Genomic DNA, 23803 nt, shown 5'->3' on the forward strand with positions numbered 1-23803 from the left:
TTCATGAACAAATGCAGGAAACAAAACAGTATGTAAGTTTGCCTGTAGAACAGAAAGCTGTAGAAACAGAAGAAATTCCTGAACAATCTCAGCAAGAGAGGGAGGGGGAAGAAACTGTGGAGGAGGAAACTATGCCTGTAACTATGCCAAGACGATCAGAAAGGGAACACAAAGCTCCAATTCGTTATTCAGATGAATACCAAAGCAAACAGGTTTCTCATAGAGCTTTACTGATAGCCTATGAACCTACTTCATTTGAGGAAATTCAGGAAATGGAACCTACAGAAGCTCAGGGCTGGCATGAAGCAATGTCAGAGGAAATCAGAGCAATGGAAAAAAATGAAACGTGGGAGCTAGTACCTTTACCTGAAGGTCGTAAAGCCATTACCTGTAAATGGGTATTCAAAGTAAAACAAAATGAGAAAGGACAGGTGGAACGTTACAGAGCAAGATTGGTAGCAAGAGGATTTGCTCAAAAATATCTAATAGATTTTGAAGAAGTTTATGCACCTACAACAAAATACTCAAGTGTAAAACTTTTGTTAAAAATTGCAGCAGAAAAACAATTGAATGTATTTCATTTTGACATCAAAACAGCTTTCTTATATGGAGATTTAACAGAGGAAATTTACATGACTCAACCAAAAGGTTTTGTTAAAAATCCAGGGTTAGTTTGTAAATTGAAAAAATCCATATATGGTTTGAGGCAAGCAGCAAGGTGTTGGAATAAGAAACTGGACAATGTATTGATCAAAATAGGTTTTAAACAAAGCAAAGCTGATCATTGTTTGTACACAAAACAGGATGGTTCAAATGTAGTGTATCTGCTGATTTATGTAGATGATTTGTTACTGGTTTTTAATGAAGAAGAACAGAAAAACACATTTGTAAACCAGCTGCAAAGACATTTTGAGTTAAAAGACCTTGGTTCAGTGAAAAGTTATTTGGGAATGCAAATTTCAAAAGATTCTAACACAGGGTCATTTCTGATTGAACAAAGTGGCAAAATTAAAAAATTGCTGGAAGAACACAGCATGGAGAATTGTAAAATTGTTGCCACTCCTATGGTCACTGATTTTCAAAATCAGACAGACAGTACTGAAATGGAAGACATACAGAAATATCAGAGTGTGATTGGAAGTTTACTTTATCTAGCAAACCTAAGTAGACCAGATATTACATTTGCTGTAAATCTTTTAAGCAGAAAAATGACAAAACCTTCTGTAACTGATTGGACAGCTGTAAAACGTGTATTGAGATATCTAAAAGGTACAATTAATCACAAATTGGAAATATCTACACACAAAGATGGAAATTTCTGTGTTTATGCAGATGCTGACTGGGCTAACGCAATTGATAGAAAGTCTACCAGTGGAGCAGCATTCTTTTACAATCAATCCTTGATTAATTGGTATACAAGAAAACAAAATTGTGTAGCAACCTCTAGTGCAGAAGCAGAATATATCAGTTTATCTCTGGCTTGTAATGAGATTGAGTGGTATAAACAATTATTTGCTGATCTAAGGTTGGAAATTGAGACACCAGTAACCATATTTGAGGATAATCAGGCATGTATTAGTATGGCTACATCTGAAAAGTGTAAACCAAGAACTAAACATGTGGATGTTCGTTATTCTCATGTGAAAGATATAATTCAGAAGGGCTGGATTAAGCTTGAATATTGTCCATCTGAAATGATGTTGGCTGATTTATTCACAAAACCAGTATCAATGGTAAAACACAAAGAGATGCTTTTAAAGCTGGGTCTCAGATTGTAACACAATTTAAACAACATGCGCAAGAGGAGGACTGTTAAGTATATGAAAAGAAATACTTGCTTAGTCATTAAAATTGTGTGTGTATGGCTATCTCAGGGTTAAACAGAGAAAGTCTATCTGTGGGCAATTACCTTGAGATAGAGGCTGTTCTGGGAACCTTGCCAAGATTCTAAGTTAGCCTCATCACAGCTGTATGTAATGTAGATAAGAATTGTGTAAGATGTGTATATAGTTTCTCACTTGTGTAAAATGGAACTGATCACTGCTCTCTGATCACTGCTCTCTGTGTATGCCTCAGTGTGCTGATCTGAACTGATCTGAATTGAACTGCACAGAAGCCTGAAGGAAATAAACCAGCTCTGCTGTGTAAGACCTGCGTGATGTGTGTTTGTTTCTGAGCACAAACAGAGTTCCAGAGAGAGAAAAGTTCTGGCACAATAACCCAACATGGAATGTAATACTTAAAGTATGCAGATTAATACTACAGTATACATCCACTCAAAACCATACGAGTTATGGAATCTGGAGCTTATTTAACATATGGGGGTCTTTTCTTTTACACAGTAGGCAATGGAAATGGATTTAATTCTAGATAGATAAAAACTAAAACTACTAACCATTCTTAAAGCTTGGTTTTATGTGTTTTCAAGAAACTTGACACAGAAAGCAACTGAAGATCTGTGAAGTATCAGAGTTAACTATATTGTGTTTGTGAACGCATGTAACTCGAAACCATTGATTGTAAATATATGTAAGACCTCATTCAGATTACTAAACTAATTTTAAACATTTAGTTTTCTAAAGGATAACATTTATTAGCTAGCTTCATCCAGTGGTACTAAAGTCAAGGATGTAAAATGGATAAGTAATCAGTGGACCCCAAATTAAGGAACGGCAATGCCACTGCATTTTACGACTCATTTATCCTTCTTCCTTTAAGATAGACCAAGAACAGTAACAAAAACATTCCCAATTTTCTCTCTACTTCAATTGCTTTTTAATTGAAAAAAAAAAAGACTGATATAAGAAAGAGCACATTTTCTTATGGCCTGTGTAATTGCATATACTATTACGGATATTCTCCTTGCTAGAGGAAAGCATGTAATTTTCCTAGCAACATTTTATATATGCTTTAAATTGTTTTATCTTCCATATAATTCCATGCATATCTTACCAGAACTCTGCAGAGTCAATCCTGAAAGATCTTTAAAGAGGAGGAAAAAGCACAAGTCATTAGTCCAGTTTTAAATATCAATAAATAAATCTTTTACCAACTACAAAGTCCACAAACAGAAGGTGAAGAATAAATAACCACAGGCATATTATATACATCTGTGAAGCTCAGCCAATGAAGTGGCAATTTTTAAACTAAAATGGATGGACAAGGGATAGACATCCCTTTAGTGTTCATCTTCAGACTCTTCTCCAATCAACGGGAATTTTTAAAGATCCTTCAAAGGGAAGGATGGCTCATGAGACACTAGCTTTTAAAAGTCTCCCAGAATGCACTATACATTGTTACCGAGTCTGGATTAACACTATGAGTGACCCTCCTGACGTATAGCCTAAATCCTGGAAGACACAGGGTCAACTTTAAGAATCAACAGGGCAAGACAGTAGTAGGCAGACTTCAAGCTTCCAGGATCTACTCTGTTTTTTACTAGAACCCCAAGAGCTACTAACCAGAGCCTGGGGGAAAAGATATACACTTAGACTTAAAAGAATTCTGAACCCAGGAATTTGTTTTGAGAACCTGGCCTAAACAAAGCTCAGTGCTTCCATGCAAAACTCCACTCCAGGTTGCCACACACATTTTTCAATTCAAGCAGTATAATTTACAATGGGAGGGGAGTCATTTTATTGCTGCTATTGTTACATAATTGGGACTCAGAAATCCTTGCCAACACAACCCTGATGTGAACAGATCTTGTGATCCTTGCATGACCAAAATTTAGTTAGACAAATAATGCCAGAATATTACAGTAATTGAGGCCAATGAGGAATTCCCAGGGTCCTCTATATGATCTTCCAAAGAACTCCGCCCAATGGAGAGGCAGACACTCTTTATTCATGTCATCCCCACAGCTCTCCTTCATATTGCTTTTCCGAATGGGGCTCCAAAATGCATAATATTACTCCCAGAAGACGCAATCTGCAAGATTTGACCTGCATTCCCCCTACAGTGGGAGCAAAAGTCCTGGGTTGTTCTACCAGCAGGGCAGGCTGTTCTCTCCCCACAGATCTCTCATGCATTGATTTTCTTTGTGTGAGGGATAGGCACACAAAGAAAGAGCTGTTGATGAGAAGAGCAAGGCGGCTCTGCCACTTGGGGACTGCAAACTTGCTTCTGCCAATCAAGAATTCCTGGTGCTCCCTCCCCCTGGAACGAGCAGAAAAAGGCAAACAGCAGCTGCTGAGGAAGCAACCTACTTACAAGTTTAACTGTAAGCCTGCCCCACCCACCTCCACAAGGCAAACCAATGCAACTGAGCTCTGGAAGGATGGTCCCATGCCCAGCCTCAAAGACGTTGGGGTAGAATCTGATGGCCCAGGAAGAGCATGCAGGACAGTAAAGAAAATGAAGAATTTGGGTTATTAAACTTAAACCTAATGTTACAAGTTTAACTTCTCAATCCATGCAGTACCATGAATGTACTTACCAATGCCAGGTGACACAACACGCTCGTAATGATATGGATTTACGCATACACTGTCACATTTCAAGTCAAAAGCATACTGGCAATATTTGACATGTTTGAGTTCATTTTTGTGAAGATCAGGCCACCTCCATAGCCGTGCATAAATTACATGAGGAAACCCTTTACGACCAGCCACCTGGAAAGATTGGAAATCATGGAAAAAATTAAGTGAGACTAAAAGAAAGAGGACCCACTAAAAAATTACAAAATATGACTATGGTGTGAGGCAAATCCACAATACTTTATTGCCTGAGGCATGTCCTGTGAGATGCTAGCATAAGAACTTAACCCCATCTACAACTTTCACATTCATTTTCTCTGGTTCACATGCAAATTACACATTTCATTTATTACATTACTATAACATCCAATAGCCAAAGCTCTCTGGGCAGTTTACACATGACACTATTCCCCTGCCTTCAATACACTCATACCCTGCTGCACACAAATAAAAAACATTAAGGTATCAGACGTTCTTCTACTCACCTGGAGCCTGCCATCTAATGTTCTCTGAATTGTAACACATTTGCTAGGATGAGCTCCATTTGTAGTTATAGCTGTAATTAAAGAATCCAATTCATCTTTTTTCTCTTTTAATTTTTTTACTAAGCTTTCAATTGCTCGTTTTGCAAATGTTTCGCTCTCTCCTCCTTGTCGATGGCACATCAAACTGTGAACAATGCTCAGACAAGCGTCATTACTTGTTGGCGTGTTAGTAATAGACATATTGTCCATTTGGCAGAATTTTTACTTCCAGACCAAATATGCCTGCCAGCCAGAAGGCCAGAGACTATATACACGACACACCTAAAAGAAAGGAAAAGATCACAAGCATTACAAAAGCGGCCACAAAATCTTTCCTGCTTGAACATCAACATCATTTTACCCTCCATTTTTTTCCCATTTGCATTAAAATTATTTTTCTAGAAATGTATTCAACAATAAACATACTCCTGTTCTCCTGCAGCTATATGATCCCATCTTTGTCAAATTTGTATTCTCTTTCCTCGAAGTTGCTCAGAGAAGGAACTTGTGAGCAGGGTTTTGAAAGCAAATCTTTCTAATTTGGCCTTTTGTCTGCCTCACTTTTCATAAGGAAAACTACCTTTAATAGGATTGAGTCTTTGAATTAAAGAGACAAATCACACAAACGAATTCATCTCAAAGTTATGGTCAGCATCAGTGAAAACTGTTTTAGGATGTTTATATTCATTCCAAACTCAATTAAAGAAATAACACTAGTATTACTTTAAGTGGAAGATCGTGAAAACGCTTCAATAAAATGATGAGTTCAAATGTTTTTTGCAACGGAAGCATGAATCCCAAATCAGCCATCCTTGCCACTGTGATATGGAACCTCAGAGTGCACACTGAAGTGCCCACAACAAAAAAGAAACTTCTGGATCAAGGCATGCCTGTTTGTTGTTGTAAAAGCCCACCTCAAATGTTCCTCTGCAATTGCCATATCTATGTATATTTTATTTATACAAACATGCTAGGCATCAAGTGTGCTTTGAGGAGGAAAGGAGCCAATGAAGATCAAAAGTTGCAAGATCTGAGGGAAGGAGCAAGTAACGAGCTATCATCAAGCTATTAGCATAAAGCCATAACTGGAGAGAAGGAGAAAAATGTGGGTAAGGAAAAAGAAAAGTGGGCATAAGGAAGAAACTGAAAATTCTGTGTTCGATTACTAAAATGTGGCCTATATTCCGGGTTATCTAATCACTTCAACTCTGAATTACCTACTCAAATAAGTATCACTTATAAGTATAAAAGAACTGTTCCAAATAATATGAATAAAGGAGTATATATCAACCTATAAAATGTTATCAGTGGTAAAGCAGGGCTCAAAAGAGACAAGATGAGACAAGTGAACTTTCTGGAAATGTTGTGGCCATGGGGGGGACGGGGACATTTTTGTTTGATGGTTTTCGTTTTTTACAGTATTTTTAGAAACATACAGAAATTATGAGGAAAATGAAAAATAAGTTACTTTGTTGCTTTAAGACAGCCTTCCTCAACCTGATCTTCATTTGGACTTCAACTCCCATCACCATGGCAAATAGTCAAGAATGCTGGATACTATAGTCTAAAACGTCCAGAGGCCATCAGGTTAGGGAGAGCTGCTTTAGGAACATAAAGCAGCCTTTCTGTTCCAAACGTTATTTTATGTATAACTTAGTTTGCTCATCGCATCAGAAACACAGGACTCTAAATAACAAAATCCAACTGTCAAGAATGTATATTTGCTGACAAGAATGCACAATGGTGCCTCTACTCACATTGTTGGGAAACTGAACATAAGTGTCTATTAGTTAAATATAGTTTAGATCAATAAATTTAATAAGGAATGAAAAAATAATTATGCTGGGAATCTTACAGGGATGATTTAAAAACATTTTCCCCCCATAGCTTCATTATTTCCAGACGTTTTACATCGCTAGTCTTTCTATAAAAATGTTATTACACAGCTTTTAGAAAACATTTTGAAGGTAGTAAAGGCTGGGTAACAATATATACATACTTTGTCTTACATTCTAAAAGAAAGCATTTCATAATCCAAAGCTGCATTCGGCACAAAACAAGACCTTGCAAAATATATGTGCCATCAAAAATAGCATCGACATGCAGTTTCCCTCCCTCTCCTTCCAACGTAAGCTCACAAGAAAAGCCCTGCTGGATCAAAGGGCTATCTAAGTCCAGCATCCTGTTTCTCATAGCAACCCACCTGATGCCTATGGGGAGCCCACGACAGGACATAAAGGCAACAGCTCTCTTCCGCTGCTGCTCCCCAGCAACTGGTATTCAGAGGAATGCTCCTTCTGATTCTTTAAGTAGCATACAGCCAACATGACTACGTAGTAGCCTAGTCTATAAGGAAGAATTTCAAAGCTTTCTAACTTGGTGGTCATCTCCACATCTTGTAGTAGTGAATTCCATGCACTGTGTGAAATACTTCCTTTTGTCTGTCCCAAACCTCCCACTATTCAGCTTTTTGGATGATTCCAGGTTCTGGTATTATAAGAGGGAAAACAGCTTCTCCCTATCCACTTTTTCTGCACCATGAACAATTTTATACACCTCTATGTCCTTCCTCTTACTCGCCAAACATTGCTAAAAAGCCCAGTAATTGTAACTTTTTCTCACAGGGAATTTGCTCCAGCCCTTTGATCATGTTGGTTTCCCTTTTCTGACCCCCTTTTCCCTATAACCATTTTCAGATTTACGGTCTTCCAAAATCCCATTGTCAAGGTGGTTATTTTGGAATTGGTCCTTGTAGCATGTAGTCCCTGTTTTGCAGTTGTAAACAACACTTTTTATGTTCAGTGCCACAATTCATGCTATTTGAGGCAGTCAGAACGAAGAACATAGTATTCTATGTGGTCGCACCACACTTGAGCAGAACTGTTGTCAAAGCAGTGGCAGGGAAACACTCAGCCTAATTATTTTTATTATAATTCCATTTATATTCCACCTTTTTTTCCTCTTGCAAGAAGCCCAAGGCAGCGTAATGACACCAGGACACAAAGAAATTCTATACCTAATCGGTTGTGATGGCAGGAAAAGCTCTACGTTTTCAGTAGCTACCACACACATTTTTTATAATATTTAGTTCCACCCTAAAAGGCTAAACTATGTCAAAAAGGCATATTTTATATATTCCAAAGGATATTAGGGTGTGTGTGTTTTTACATGACAAGGGCTGGATTACAGGAGAAGAATGCAGGAAGGGAGAGCAAGTGTTTATAAAGTTTCCTGTTGGCCTTCTCTCTGCTAAAAATTGTGTTTTTCCTGCTGCTTTTTTATATACAGAGGAAGAGATGCAGAGGAGAAAACTGGTGGAGACTGTGATTTTGATCTGAAATATAGGCCAGGCACGGCTTGCGCCACCACTGCTCTATTTAAATGTGCCTTTCCCAGGTAATTTTTTTAAAAATCGGATTACACTTGATTTGTCCCTTAGTCCCCTAGACACACTAACCTCTCTCTTTAAAACAGGATAGAGCAGCCTCCACCAACCCAGTGCCCTCTAGTTGTTTTGCATTACCACTCCCAGCATTCCTGACCATTGACCATGCTCATTGGAAGTCTAAAACATCTGGAAGGCACCAAGTTGGAGAAGGCTATAAGAAACCATAGTTACCTTATTTATTTATTTATTTATTTATTACATTTCTATACCGCCCAATAGCCGGAGCTCTCTGGGCGGTTCACAAAAATTAAAACCATTCAAAGTATAAAACAACAGTATAAAACCATAATATAAAATACAATATAAAAGCTCAACCAGATAAAAACAGCAGCAATGCAAAATTACAAATTTAAAACCATGTTATTTAAAATTTATAGATTGTTAAAATGTTGGGAGAATAAAAAGGTCTTCACCTGGCGTCTAAAAGCATATAATGTAGGTGCCAAGCGAACCTCCTTAGGAAGCTCATTCCACAGCCGGGAATTACCACACAATTACCAGAGTCGAGCCATGTCACTGGTCCCACTGAGATTGCCCAGCTTCCACTCACACATCCATATTAGAAATAGATGCCTGCAGAGGAAAAGCCTATGTATGCATACCTTCCTAGGAGCTGGGAACCTATAGTGCTGGATTCCAGCTCCCAGGGAAGCATATTAACAAGGCTTTCTCCCTGCAGATGCCCATGCCTAATATATGGACAGTAGGTGCAGGGCATGGGGAAGTTGCACAAGCCTGCTCCACAATAAAGGGGCTAAAAAACTGTAGTGAATCCAGTTTCCACATGGCCTAATGGTGAACTCTAGCCAGCGCCAATAATATCAAGTGTGTGCATGTGCCTTTGCCTGGAAAGCTAGGAAAAGCATGATAGCATTTTATGTCTGATAAATTCTTTCCTCATGTTCAATACTGAAGAGGCTATAAATTTCTCCCCTAATGAAAGCCATTCTAGATCCTGATAAACATACTGATTTACCCAATCACAAGGTAATTGTACTACTTTGTACTTCTTTTCAATTAAGGCCTAATGTCCTACTGACATTTAAGATTCAAGATAGCTGGGAAGCTACACAATCAGTTCTGAGAAAGCATTAGCAACACAAGAGTGTCTGCTGATTTACAAAGCCCTAGTCAGAATGTCTTTTCTGCATGTGTGGCTTAAGCTTGTCCCCAACAAAATACTGATTCAAGCTGACCAATGGTATTATGACTCCCTAACTGATGCAACGGAATTCAAAGCAGATGATTGCTCTTCCAATTAGCACTGCTATGCCGATGCAATGTGCTGCCTCTTTTCATTCCTCTGGATATTTCTATCCCAAAGGGGTATTTGAACAATTAGGAGACAACATTTGAAAGCATGCATTACGAAGATTATGCTGTGCCTTCATTAAATGTCACTAACAGCTTTTTCATAGCTTGCATCTATTCTACTCACTGGTGTAGCCCACATTAAAAAAAAATACAAGTGAGGATCTGTGAAAATTCACAGGGGATTATTTGTGTCAATTAAAAGTTGAAAACTCCTTCCTCCCCCACAAACCTTTTGGTCACAGCTGAATTGGGGTGAACACTGAACTCAGAGGGTCTACACACATAAAGCCAAAGCCTCTTTTACTATTCCTATTTCAGTTGACTTCTCTGCCCCACCAGACCAGGGCTAGTCCTTGCACAACATCATCTGCTGGCAGGGAGTCCAGGTGGCCTAAGTGAAGGATGTATGTGCAACCTTCATCTCTAAGAGTTGTGGAGGGGAGATGTTGCCATTTTTCTAAAAGAGTAGGATCTCTATAATTTACTGTGATGGGTTTAGGGCTAAAGGGTGTGTGTGAGCAACTGGACATATTCCCTACCAACATGCATGTTCAAACCTCAGTGCACAAATTTGGAGTTAGCTGGAAGGGGTCATTGTAGCCTCCTGCTGTTATTCAGCAAGCGTGGGCAGAATCTACCATGGCTAAAGACCTTCACCAATCCTATGCCACCCCCTCAAATTCCTCACCTTCCACATCTTCATGAGGAGAAATACTAATGCACAGATAATTCTACAATTGACACAGGTGGAAACATGGAAATCTAAATATTACTTCTCATAATATGGCCAACAGATTGAAGCTGTTTCAGGCTAGATTGTTGTGCCATCTGTTCTGTGAGCCCTGGCTCCCATCCCATGATAATATTCCACTAATAAATAATAGCTAGAGGCCTCAGGCAGCCCTTGCAATGCAACTGTGTGGAGATAGGAAGAGGATACAATGCAAGTTCAAACTTGCCACCCTCATTTACAGGTCCCCCTGCCCTACATATTCTTCCTTTAGCACCTTCCCTGTCAGTTGCTTAAATTTCCCTCCTTATCTAAGGCATCCACTGCCTCCACCCATCTCTTCCTCTGCCTACTTCGCTCCTCCCTTCCTAACTTCACAGTCTAGCCACAAAGGCCCCAACGTTCCTAATCTGGGCAATCTCCTCTCCTCAGCCACTGCTCTCCCCAATACATTTCATGTTTACTTTTTATAATAATGTTTTTATACCATATGGATATTTCAGTTGTTCCACTCCTATCTAGAGGGCTGGTTCCAAGTGCTGATGCCAGTGGTATCATTTATGGTACGGCATCTTACATCTCATCTCACCTCCCATGCTATTTAATTAACACCTGCACAAAATTGCTGAAGTAATTTGGGTTTTGGAGTTGGATATCACAATATGCAGATGACATCCAACTTTCTCTTTACCGTATTTCTTCGATTCTAAGACGCCATCGATTCTAAGGCGCACCCCATTTTTAGAGATGTTAATTTGGGGGGAAAAGGGCATCTTAGAATCAAAGAAATACTTCCCTCACCGCCCAGCCAACCTCCTCCCCCCTCTCCGCGCTTTCTTCTAATGGTTGTGTCCTTTTCTTTTTTCCCTTTGTGAGAGAAGAAACTGCCGTTTGCGCGGGAAGAAGGGGGGGGGGCGTTGAAACAAAGAGTAAACTTAACTCTCCAGTCCCGCTCTTTACTTGTCTCTGCACCAGGGGACGACACGCGAGTAAGTCCCATGGAAATCGATGGGACTTACGAATAAATTTGCCTAACAAAAAACCAGGCGCTTACCCAACCAGCTCCTCGCTCGCATGGCTCGAGGCTGCTGCAGGAGCTTCCTCTTTTCCTCTTACCGTATTGCTTCGATTCTAAGACGCCATCGATTCTAAGACGCAGTCCATCTTTAGAGCTGTTAATTTAGGGGAAAAAGTGCGTCTTAGAATCAAAGAAATACGGTAATATCTGATACAGGTGAGGCTCTGTAAGTGTTGGATTGGTATCTGTGATCAACAGTAGACTGGATTGGGGCTATTAACCAGACAGGACAGAGATACTGTGGGTGGGTGAATATCTACCAAAGGAGGTGGTGTTCATCCTTATTATCATTTATTATTATTTATTTATATAGCACCATCAATGTACGTGGATGGTGTACATGTTCTAGATGGGTTGAAATCCATCTAAAGGATCAGGTTCACAGTTTAAGGATGTTCACAAATCCAGCTTTGTCACTAGACACCCAGATGGCCTCAGTAGCATGGTGCACCAGTTGAAATTGGTGCACACGCTTCCTGGACAGAGATGGCTTAGCGACAGCTCTCCATTCTCCACAATATACTGTAAGAACATAAGATGAGACTAAGGGTCCATCTAGTCCAACATTCTGTTCACACATTGGCCAACCAGTTGTTGACAGAAAACCCACAAGCAGGACATGAGCACAACAGTGTAGTTGGGGTGACTTAGTTTAAAAATTGCACTTGGTATGAAATACAACTGCTAGGCTGCTAACTGGGACCAGGCTAAGGAAATATATTGCACCCATGCTTAACAGATCTGCACTGGCTCCCAGTTTGTTTCCAATCACAATTCAAAGTACTGTCTCTTACCTTAAAAGTCCTAGCCAGCCTGGGTCCATGGGACTAAAGGAATACCTTCTCCCACACCAACCTGATGAAGCTGCTTTAGAGGCCCTTCTCAGAGTGTCTCCACCAAATTATGTAAGGTGTTTAGTAATAAGAGAGAAGGGGCTTCCCTGGAGCCCATGTTGTATTTTTGGCATCAGGTGAAGACCTTTTTTATTTCCCCAAGATTTTAACATCTGAGTTTGCATTACTAATTTAGGGGTGTTGTGTTTTGTTTCTGCAGCTTTCTCCACTGTTTCAACTGATATTGTCATGTGTTTATGATTATGTATGTTGGGGGTTATCTTCTATTATAACCACCCTTATAATTTCTGTTCAAAAGCAGTATATAAATAAATATTAATGTCAGTGTTCCCCTTAATGCTGCAGGAGTGGCCTTATGCTACAACATGTGAGATGGATAAACTAATATTCAGGCCATTATGCTAGCTGACAATCTGGTGATTCAGCTGACATTTCATGCTGGGAATTGGAATCATGTTTATCAATATGAGAGGACTGGTGTATCTGCTAGTAATTATCACAAAAGCTAACTAAGCTAGTCTTCAGCTGGCTTTCTGCTCTGTAGTTTACAGGGTTCACACAGACAAGACACAGCCCATTACCTCCCACTTTAAACCCCCAAAGAGTACCCCTTCTAACCAGGCAAAGTAGTTTAGAAGAAGGCAGACAAGCATACATGTACTCATATACAGGTGGAACACTTTATACATAGCTGAGAATGGAATACAATAGACTGTTTTGTATAATATTCAAAGAACTGGACTCTTCACAAAATTTATCAAGAAAACTTTTCCTTCCCCCACAGAGCTTTTACCACTAACTGCCATGTAGAGGAACACCAAGAAAGAGAAGGAGACAGACGAAGACGACATCAGGGCCTGTTGCAGCTGGTCTGTTCCCTCTCCACTCAAGTCTTTCTACCACCAACTGTCCTGTAATAAGGATCTTTACGAACTGTTATATTTTAATACTGTTTGTGATTTTTTTATGAATGAATCTTTAAGTTACTTGTAAGCTTTCTTGGAAGAATTTGTATCCTGAAAGATGGGATATAAATAATTGTAATTATTAGTAATATCCTTACAAAAACAGATGAAGTCAAACTCAAGGTGTTTTAATACTGCAAAAAAGAAATAAGAATATATACTACTGTTGAAATACTAGATAGAACACTACAGAAATATCCAAATGCAAAATGAAATCTTTATTAAAGCGATCTAATGGACCTAAGCTGTAACCTCAACTCATTTCCTTGCCAATAATCTAATGCGAAGCTAGATGCTGAACTGCTAAAAAGATGGTGCATAAATTCAGTAATCACCATCACTGACACAATTTATAATAAATGTCAGATCTATGGATGAATCATTCAGGAAGTCTGCATGATGATAATGTGTTTAAGAAAGTCACACTACTGGACTAATGGAAGCCATTCAAGCATTCATCAATTAGAGGTTATTGAAGCGATAATCCAGCTTTTCACTGCCCTTTTCTACAGTTGGAACAGATTTTTCATCTCGACTAACTAATTCAAAAGTTTTTAAAAATCTTCGTGTGTTTGAAAAAGCAGAAAAAATGTTGTTTCCAGCATAAGTCACAGAAAAGAGAACCTATGTGATGCATAGCCACCACACACTACTGCCAATATTATATATTTGTACATTTCCTTGTGCTGATCTGACTACTGATGCTGTAAATATCAAGTATAATTGATGAGAGAAGCATAAGAATACCCAGTATTTAAGCGTGATTACTTTATATAAGATATCTACCGGTCTGTATTTGTGTATGGATGCATACATGTTTAACTCTCAGTTACTATTCTAATAATTTGGCATAGTGACCAGACCCAAAAATATACATGGCCAGATCTACACCTTGTGTCAAATCATTATAATCCCATCATGGTAACACTATATCCCTCTTGTGCATGTATACCATGTAGGACACACAATTACATCTGTTGTGGCATTTTGGATAATGTCAAATAAAAACCAGGAAATAACACAATGAATGTAACAATATATGAAATGTGTAATGTACCCCAATAGTTATCAGTGCCTTTCAATACTGCTGTAGATCTAGATTCTAGCCCAAGACTACTGTGGTGCTGACCTACTGAAGTTAATGATTTTCATTAACTTTACAAGTGAACATCATCTGTAAGCCTTGGTAAATAAATAACAAATACATTTATTTTACAAATAATATGCTGCCTTTTAACAATTGTTTCAAGTCAGGTAAATGAAAACCATTCCCTCTTTCTTTCTCTCCACTCCCTTTCCTCTCCTCTCTCTTCCCCCTAGTACTGCTTTCCACACACAGTCATCTTCAACTGGTGGCAATGGACACTTTTAAAAGAGTTAATTGACATGCAAGGGGTGGGCAATTTTCAGGAGGGTCATGGTGTATGGAAAAGGGAAGGTTAACCACCCAAATCCCTCTATGTGGCATTTAAACATTTAAAACCTTTCATTTGGAATGCATGGAAACATTTTTCCAAGACTTACTGCTGTGCAGGGATGAAGGCCCTAAAAGGAAGGCCCAACAGGTGGGATGGTGAGGACCCCACAGTCCGGAGGCAACCTGTAGACTGCCAGTTCCCCAACTATGTTCTATGCAGCCTTTCCCTACCTCGTGCCCTCCAGATGTTTTGGACAAGAACTCCCAGCATTCCTAACCATTGGCCATGCTATCTGGGGATGATGGGAGTTGGTCCAAAATATCTGGAGGGCACCAGTTTGAGAAAGGTTTTATGGATTTAGTTTGAAAGCTCAATGAACAGCTCAATGAAAATGTCCACCCAGTGTGCAACCCCTGTAAAGAAGGCAAACTCCATGTTAGGCATTATAAGAAAAGGAATTGAGAATAAAATGGCCAATATCGTACTGCCCTTATACAAATCTATGGTGCGACCACACTTAGAGTACTGTGTACAGTTCTGGTCACCACACCTAAAAAAAAGGATATTATAGAACTGGAAAAAGTGCAGAAAAGAGCAACTAAAATGATTAAAGGGCTGGAACATCTCCCCTACAAGGGAAGGTTACACCAACTGGGATTGTTTAGCTTGGAGAAGAGGAGGCTGAGGGGAGACATGATAGAGGTGTACAAAATTCTCCCAGGCATTTAACAGCATTTAACAGCGTTAAGTTTGTTTTCTAACGGACCCCAGAACTGTTGTTTTTAAATGGATACTGATGTTTTTATATTGTTGTTTTTTATGTCTCTGATGGTTTTTAAATTTTGTATACTTTTTAATGTTTACTGTTTTAACTTTTGTGAACCGCCCAGAGAGCTTCGGCTATGGGGCGGTATATAAATGTCATAAATAAATAACTAAAATTATGCATGGTATGGAGAATGTGGACAGGGAGAGATTTTTCTCACTCTCTCAAAATATTAGAACCCGGGGTCATCCCATGAAACTGATTGGTGGGAGATTCAGGACAGACAAAAGGAAGTACTCCTTCACCCAGGCATAGTTGAACTATAGAATTCACTACCACAAGACGTTGTGGTGGCCACTAATTTGGATCGTTTTAAAAGGGGGCTTGGATAATTCCTGGTGGAGGAGGTGATCAATAACTACTAGTTCTGAAGGCTATGTGCAACCTCCACTATTCGAGGCAATAAGTCTGTGTGCACCAGTTGCTGGGGAACATGGGTGGGAGGGTGCTGTTGCACCATGTCCTGCTTGTTCATCCCCGGCCGATGGCTGGTTGGCCACTGTGTGAACAGAGTGCTGGACTAGATGGACCCTTGGTCTGATCCAGAATGGCTCTTCTTATGTTCTTAATTAACATGGAAATATCAAAGCAAACATACTAAATATAGAAGATTTACTTTCAGAGATTGAAACCTTTTACTACTATATTATAAATAATAATTATATCCACCAATAAGGATATTTACTGTTTGTAAAAGGATGGTTTTAATTTTAAGAAACCATTAAATCCAGAGGGTTTACACAATGATTTAAATAATCAGATTGTTCATTTAAATCTTGCTTCACTTAAATGATTCTTCAGGAAGCAGACTGAGGTGTGCCTCTCACTGTCCCACTTTCATCTCAAGAGACCTTCCCTTCTCTGCAGCAATTAAAAGATGTTACCTGTTAGTAGTAATAATCTTTTAAACAAGTTTCATGTGTTTGCAGAAAAGGAATCCTGAAAGTGTAACCAAACAGTGTAACCATTAAATGAGCACCCCAATCTTCCTCACTCATGTCCTCCTTTCAATTGGCAAGTGTAAATATGTACTTGTATCTTTTAAAAAATATATATTTAACAAAACATTTAAAACAATGTCATCTACTTTATAACCTCACAAGGCTTTCAAAACAGCTTATAAAAAGTCATCACAATAAGAACAGCATCACCATTATCAAAACAATATATTAATCAACAATCGATATATTAATGAGGAAACCCATGCCTAAGAAGCCATGGCCATCTTGCAAAAGCTCAATGACAAGCAGACCTGGGAAGCACATTTCCTAGGAAGACAGAGAAAACCACTGAGAAGATCCTGTTCTTATCTCTGAAAGCAGGCAAGCAGGGCTTCCATGGAAGATTTTTAAGTAAGGAAGGGAAGCCTAGATGCTGGCCAAATCCCAACATCCTTTCCTACTGGCCATGCTGCATGGGGCGTATGGAAACTGGAGTCCAACATCTGCAGATCCACCAGTTTCCCACCTGTCTTAAAGGGTGCTGGTGATGTTAGGGTTACTTCAGAATGCAAGTACTTTTACATCTCAGATCACTACCAAGACATATATGTCAATATTTGAAAGCATAATAGTCCCAGAAAGAAGATTAACATGCAGACAAAACATCTCAGAATTGATAGTTAAAAAGTTACATTTTACAGAGTATAAAACTAAACTGATAAAGAGAAACCAAGGCCAACTTCAGGCATCTAATCAAGCTATGTCAGCCTTCTCCAACCTGGTGCCCTCCAGATGATTTGAACTTCAACTACCAGAATACCTGACCACTGGCCATGCTGTTTGCGGCTGATGGGAGCTGAAGTCCAAAACATTTGGGAGCTAAGTAAAGCTGTTCTAACATTCAAAATATTGAACTGAATGGCAAGCAGCAGTCTACGTAAGTATTAGATGGAGCACTATTGTGTTAGGATTTTTTTAAGAACAGGAGACTTCCATATAAGGGGGAGTGGGGAGAGTAGAAAGGCTAAGCTGGAGAATGGTGTGAGTATTTATAGTGTAGTTATTTTAAAAAGGAGAAAATAACAGAAATTTAAAGAAATTGAGAAGACCATCTCAGACATGTCCCCAAAATTGAAAACAAGTGACATTAAATGAGTCACACAAAAATGTTAGATGCTGTTACTAAGCAGAACGGTAACATATCCACGGGGAAGGGGAGGGATTTTATAACTGCAGGAAGATTTTATTTTTTAAATCAGAGGAGACAGAAAGTTGTCACTTATATAAACATCTTCCATTTTGGGGTTCCAGTAGGACAATGTTCAACAACTGGAATGGATGGTCACCTTATTGTATTGAAGACAACACAGTTGCCAGGTAGCTTTTAAAAGTGTATGAATTAACTTAATGATCAGTAGAGCTAATTTTAAGAAGTGCAGCAGTAACAGGAATCTAATCACAAAAAGAAAGAAAGATGTCTACAAGACACTGTTATCAAAGAAATGGGATCCTCATATCCAAAGGTAACTTACTAAGTACCCTTTCCATCAGAGGGAAATTGTCCTTCCACTCAAATGGCTTTCACAGTCCCACTCCTAACAGGCTGTTGAATTGTGTACTCCCCAACCTATGGCGCTCACAAAGAACTGATTGATCCTCCTACAGTGAACAGAAAGAATCCTTACTCCATTCATTGTTGGAAGAAAAACTACCTATAGTCAATTTTGTCCATACAAAGCCTGTTGAAAATATCTATCCAGCTCCACCACCTACTCAATACCCAATATCACCACCACCTCACAAAAAGATTGCAAGCCCCTTCTGACAGCAATCAGGTAACTACTGTTCGCCTGAAAATTTCTGAAATGCTACCTATTAGATGATGAACCCTCAGAGAATACCATCTCAGCTTCCAGTGATTGGGGGAGGGGGGGAACCCGATTGTAAAGTCCATCACCTCCAACTTCTAGGTAATGCTACCCAAATTGGTTTAAAATGACTTTTTATTAACTAGAATCTCTCTCCTGCTTTGTTAATATAAAACCTACCTAATTTCTCTCTACGATCACCGGTAAAAGGAGCCCATGTGCTTTGACCAGGACAAAAAACATTTCTGAGAATAGCTGGACTTTACATTCCCCAAAATGGAGGATACATTTCCCATACCTTTTACCTGGTTGCAAGTGACCTGCAGAGCTTAATTTGAACACCCGCAGACACCACCTCCCACACTATACCTTGAGAGTAGTCTGAACTTACTGTGGAACAGTCTGAGGAACTGAGGCAAATAGTGGTGACAAAAGATGAAGTTCTCAACCTTAATGACAAACTGAACGTTAATAAATCACCTGGCCCAAATGGTATCCATCCTAGAATTCTCATACTCAAATATGACATTGCTGGTCTTCTAACAAAAATATGTAACATGTACCTAAGATCAACCTCTGTAACAGAGGACTGGATAATTGCCAATATAACACCGTTTTTTAAAAGGGATTGGGGGTGGTGGTATGGGAAATTACATGCCACTTAGCTTAACATCAGTTTTGGATAAATTGGTTGAAAGCATTTTTAAAGACAAAATTAGTACGCATATAGAAGGACAAACCCTGTTGAAAAAGAATTAATATGGCTTCTGCTAAGCTAAGTTTTGTCTCACTAACCTTTTAGAGTTCTTTGAGAGGGTCAATAAACATGTGGAAAGGGGAGATCCAGTGGATATTGTTAAAAGTCTTTCGGAAGTCCAAGTAAACAAAGTCCTCAACAAAAGCTCCTGGGCGAACTTAGCAGTCATGAGATAAGAAGAGAGGTCCTCTTATTGATCCTCTTATGGATCAATAACTGGTTAAAGATCAGATAGCAGAGAGTAGGAATAAATGGTAAATTTGCCCAATGAGGTCCCACAGGGATCTGTATCGGGACCAATGCTTTTCAACTTATTTATAAATGATATGGAATAAGTGAGGTGTCCAAATTTACTGATGATACCAAGTTATTTAGGGTGGTTAAAACAAAAAAGGATTGCAAGGAACTCCAAAACTGACAGAATGGGCATCAAAATGGTAAGTGCAGTTCAATGTAAACAAGTGTAAAGTGATGCAAATTGGGGCAAAAAAATCCAACTTCCAAGAATATGTTGAAGCTGATGGAACCTGAGGTAGCAGCGAATAACCAAGAAGAGATCTTGAGGTTGTGGTGGACAAAAGTAAATTCCATTTAAGGCATAATTAAGAAAGAAATTGAAAATAAAACTGCCAAGATCATGGTCCCCTTATGCAAATCTATCATGCAACCACACTTAGAATACTACATACAGTTCTAGTCAGCACATCTAAAAAAGGGCATTAGAGAGTTGGGAAAAGTGCAGCAAAAAGCAACTAAAATGTTCAAGGGGCTGGAGTAATTCCTCCATGAGGAAAGATTACAACATGTGGGATTGTTTAGCTTAGAAAAGACGCAGGGAGAGACATGATAGGGTTGTACAAAATAATGCTTGGAGTGGAAAATATGGATACGGAGACATTTCCCCCCTCTCTAATACAAGAACCTGGGGTCATCCCATGAAACTGATTGATGTGAGATTCAGAGCAGATAAAAGGAAGTACTTCTTCACAAGCACAGTTAAACTATGGAATTCACTTCCACAAGCGATAGCGACAGCCACCAATTCGAATGACTTTAAAAGGGCTTTGACAAATTCATGGGGGATAAGACTAACAATAGTTATTAATCCTGATAGCTATATGCTACCTGCAGTATCAGAGGCTGTAGTCCTATGTACACCACTTTTGGGAAACAAGGGTGGGAAGGTGTTGTTGCACTCAAGTCTTGCTTGTGTGTTTCCCATGAGCAGCTAGTTGGCCACTGTGAACAGAATGTTAGACTAGACAGACACTTGGGTCTGATCTGGCATGGCTCTTATATTCTTACAACGTTACTTTGCCATCTAGACATTTTTTCTCGCCTTCCTCCCCATCTGGCTTTTATAACATCTTGTCTGATGAATTCTGGGGATTTCAGAAGCTTGAACATTTTTTTCTGGTTGGCCTAATAACAGTATTAGAGTAACATGGATTTTGGAAATTTTCTTATTGTCAACTCAGCTACCTTTGCTTTTGTTGTTTCCCTTAAATTGGCCTTCATTGCAAAATTACAATCTGGCAGTGTTTAACAGCTGTCTGAATCAGAAATGAGATGTTCATAGCATAATTTTTCACTTCTATTTGATATGCCTGTTTAAGGATACTTGTTGTTTAACAAAGTTCCCCTCCAGCACCACCATCATCCAAAGCTGCATACTAATATGTCACAGGCTATTTTAACCACATTAGACCCATAAACTATTTCCGTAAAATATCCTTCACAGTTTTAATCTTATTTATATATGGATTTTCCCGTTCAATCAATACAAATGAGTAGCATCAGGATGTTAACCCACACTAGAAATTGTGAATACAGGCCAGAGTAAGCATGCTTGGATAGGAGGGGATGGCAGTATACTCCAGAAATGGATCCTAGTAGAATGAAAGAAAGAGTATTTACAACATATGTAACCCTGCCTAATATAAGAGGAAAATACTCAGTCTATAACTATTAGTTCACTACCATTTATAAGAGAACACTTAATATGCACAGTGTATTTCTAGATGACCTAGTGAGTCGCATCATTAGTTAATATAGTGAACTGGGCAAGTTCATCTGTATACAATTCTAAGCTGTTAAGTCTCTGAGCTATTAGATAACCCACCCTCCTTTTCTCAACTTGAGGATGAAATATCTAACAACATCTCAAGGCTAAATTTGAATTTGGAATACAGTTCCAACCCTGACAATCACTTCTATAACACATTTTCAATGTACATGTGCTTCAACATACAAGTGCTTTTGTGTTTTAATAACAATGTGAATAACTATAAGTAGTTTTCTACAGTGCGCTGATATACACTACAGAATGTAATAGCTTCTATAATCAAGTTTTTCAGTACTTCACAATTCTTCTGTGTCAAAGACAAACTTTATGAGTGTACAAAATCCTTTTGTACTCCCACTGTATTATTGACTTCTAGTCTGCTTTATTCCAACACAGAAAATACTTTACAAAGCTGCTCTCTAATAACCCCTTCTGTGGATGCTTAACTCCCTTCCTTATTTAAAGTTGGGATAGAAATTTTTATGCAAAGATACATTATAATTCACTTCTATAAATTCTGTATAAATTCAGGAGCAATTTTTCAAACTAGATTTTAATGCAGCATGAATTTCCATAGGTTTCCATAAACTTCAGCACTTTCATTTTTTTAATCTGAAGAAACTGATAGCAACCTATAAAGCCTTCTACTGTATCAGAAGTTTCCTCTTAAAAGTTATAAAACCCATACAATTTTCATGAAAATTTTTCCAGATTGCTTCATCAGGAAAGATGTTATAAAAAGCAGGGGGGGAGCGATGGGAGGGGGAATCTGACTAGATAGTGAAGTCAGTGTCTGCATGTTCAAAGTCCCAAGACAGAATTGGGGAGGAGAGGTCTGCAGATGTTCAAATTAGGCTCTGTAGATCATGTGACGGCTACTGGTTGGACCTGCAGCAGCACCTAGGGCTGTTGGGAGCAAACACAATAATCTAAGCCTAATTTAAGTATTCCAGAACAATACTCACAAAGTTAACAAAATCATCTCATAATACTGGAGGAGCTTTACTACCACTAATTTAAAACATTGTGCAGCACCGTAGAGCTTTAGGCTGCAATCCTATGCATGTTTAGACAGGAAAAAAGTCGTACAACTCCCAGCATCCCCCAGCCAACATGGCTGGCTGGGGAGCACCTTAAGAGATTTAGGATGCAATCCTAAGTGTGTATATAGAGAGGGGAAAGTTGTATAACATGAGCAGGGGGTTGGACTCGATGGCCTTATAGGCCCTTTCCAACTCTACTATTCTATGTATAGGCTTGTGCCTTTATTGTGGCAGCAGCCCACTTCATCCGATTCACAATACCAGAGTAACTCCGTTACTTTTTGAGTAGTAGCAAAACTGGTAACAGTAACTTCTTGTTACAAAGGAGCTGTGGAAAGGAGGGGAGGGAGTCGTGGCCCTGATAGTTTTGTTAGGGAAATCCCCCCCCCAACCTGATAGGGAAGGAACCACTCCACAACCGATCCAGGTTTGCAAGGGGGTTCAGAGGGGTCTTTCAGATTTCTTGATCAGTTCCTTGCAACCAGAGCGAACAGAAGAAACTCTTGTGCCTTCTCAACCTTCCCTTCCTGCATCCGACGAAGTGGGCTCTCTACTCGGCGCCGCATCCCTTCGCTTCGCTCTTCAACGTGCCCCGGGACTCTTTTGTTCCCTGGACTGCAAGCAACAGATGAAACCACGCGATCCGGATCACTCCGACTCTTACCTTTTTTCCCCCCTTTTCTTTTTTAAAGCCCTATTAGGGCAGGAGCTTTCGCGGACCGCACAGCCCAGGTGCACCGGACCCTCCTGCCCCCCCCCCCACATGTTTACTCCGAAGTCCTACTGAACTCAATGGGGCTGACTTCGGAGTAAAGGTGCAGGGTTAGGTCTTTCGGAGGGGAGAGGGGGGCCCCTCCTCCACAAGACTCTTTGTCCCCACTTGCTGCAATGTGGACCAAGGTGGCGCCTGCCAGAATTTGTTACCACAGTTACTACTACTGTTAAGCCGGCCAGTCCCGACGTTCACGCGGAGGAAACTCGCAAGGTGCTGGTAGTGGGGGGCGGGGGGTGAGGGGAGGGAAGACCCCCCCACACACACATATTGGGGGGTAGAAAAAGAGGCTGAGGGGGCGTTACCTCAGTCGGGATCCCGAATTGGGATGCGCCGCGGCCTGCCTGTGAGGGGCCGGAGCGCCCCCACCCCTTCTCCTCGGCGGCGGCCGCCGCTCTCCCTCGCTTTCCCGCCTCCTCAGCAGCCCAGAGAAGCCGGAGGGGGCGGCGCGGCTCCCTCACTGCGCGCGCGCAAAAGGCCTCAGGCGCGCGGAGGGAAGAACGTTCCAACCGACAGTTGCCGCCGCCTGCGTCGTGTTGTTGTTGCTGCTGCTACTGCTACCACCGCCGCCGCAGACACGTCCAGCCAGACACCGCAGCGCATGCGCCACATCCGGGTTCCCTCTCACTACTTTCCCCGCCCCTCACGATCACCGTTCTCTCTCCTCTTGCCTGTGGTTCTTGTTCCGTCTCTCCCCACCCCGCCCCCCGCAACAGCACCCT

At 40.0% G+C, this 23803-nt stretch overlaps 1 protein-coding gene across 2 annotated transcripts in view; it reads right to left on the reverse strand.

Annotated features, from left to right (window-relative positions):
- Window positions 1-23582, reverse strand: part of SMAD4 (SMAD family member 4) — a 42477-nt gene extending 18895 nt beyond the window's left edge. Inside the window, exons 1-4 of one of the 2 annotated variants that reach the window (XM_063128250.1) lie at window positions 23387-23582; window positions 4964-5284; window positions 4439-4613; window positions 2953-2982 (exon numbers count right to left, since the gene is read on the reverse strand). In XM_063128250.1, coding sequence (XP_062984320.1) covers window positions 2953-2982; window positions 4439-4613; window positions 4964-5212 — 454 coding nt within the window. In that variant the 5' untranslated portion in view covers window positions 5213-5284; window positions 23387-23582. The remainder of the gene's footprint in view (window positions 1-2952; window positions 2983-4438; window positions 4614-4963; window positions 5285-23386) is intronic. The other variant, XM_063128249.1, reaches the window with a different exon arrangement.
- Between the last annotated feature and the right edge of the window lie 221 nt (window positions 23583-23803).

The sequence above is a fragment of the Elgaria multicarinata genome, chromosome 6 (assembly GCF_023053635.1).
Source record: "Elgaria multicarinata webbii isolate HBS135686 ecotype San Diego chromosome 6, rElgMul1.1.pri, whole genome shotgun sequence".
Classification (NCBI taxonomy): domain Eukaryota; kingdom Metazoa; phylum Chordata; class Lepidosauria; order Squamata; family Anguidae; genus Elgaria; species Elgaria multicarinata.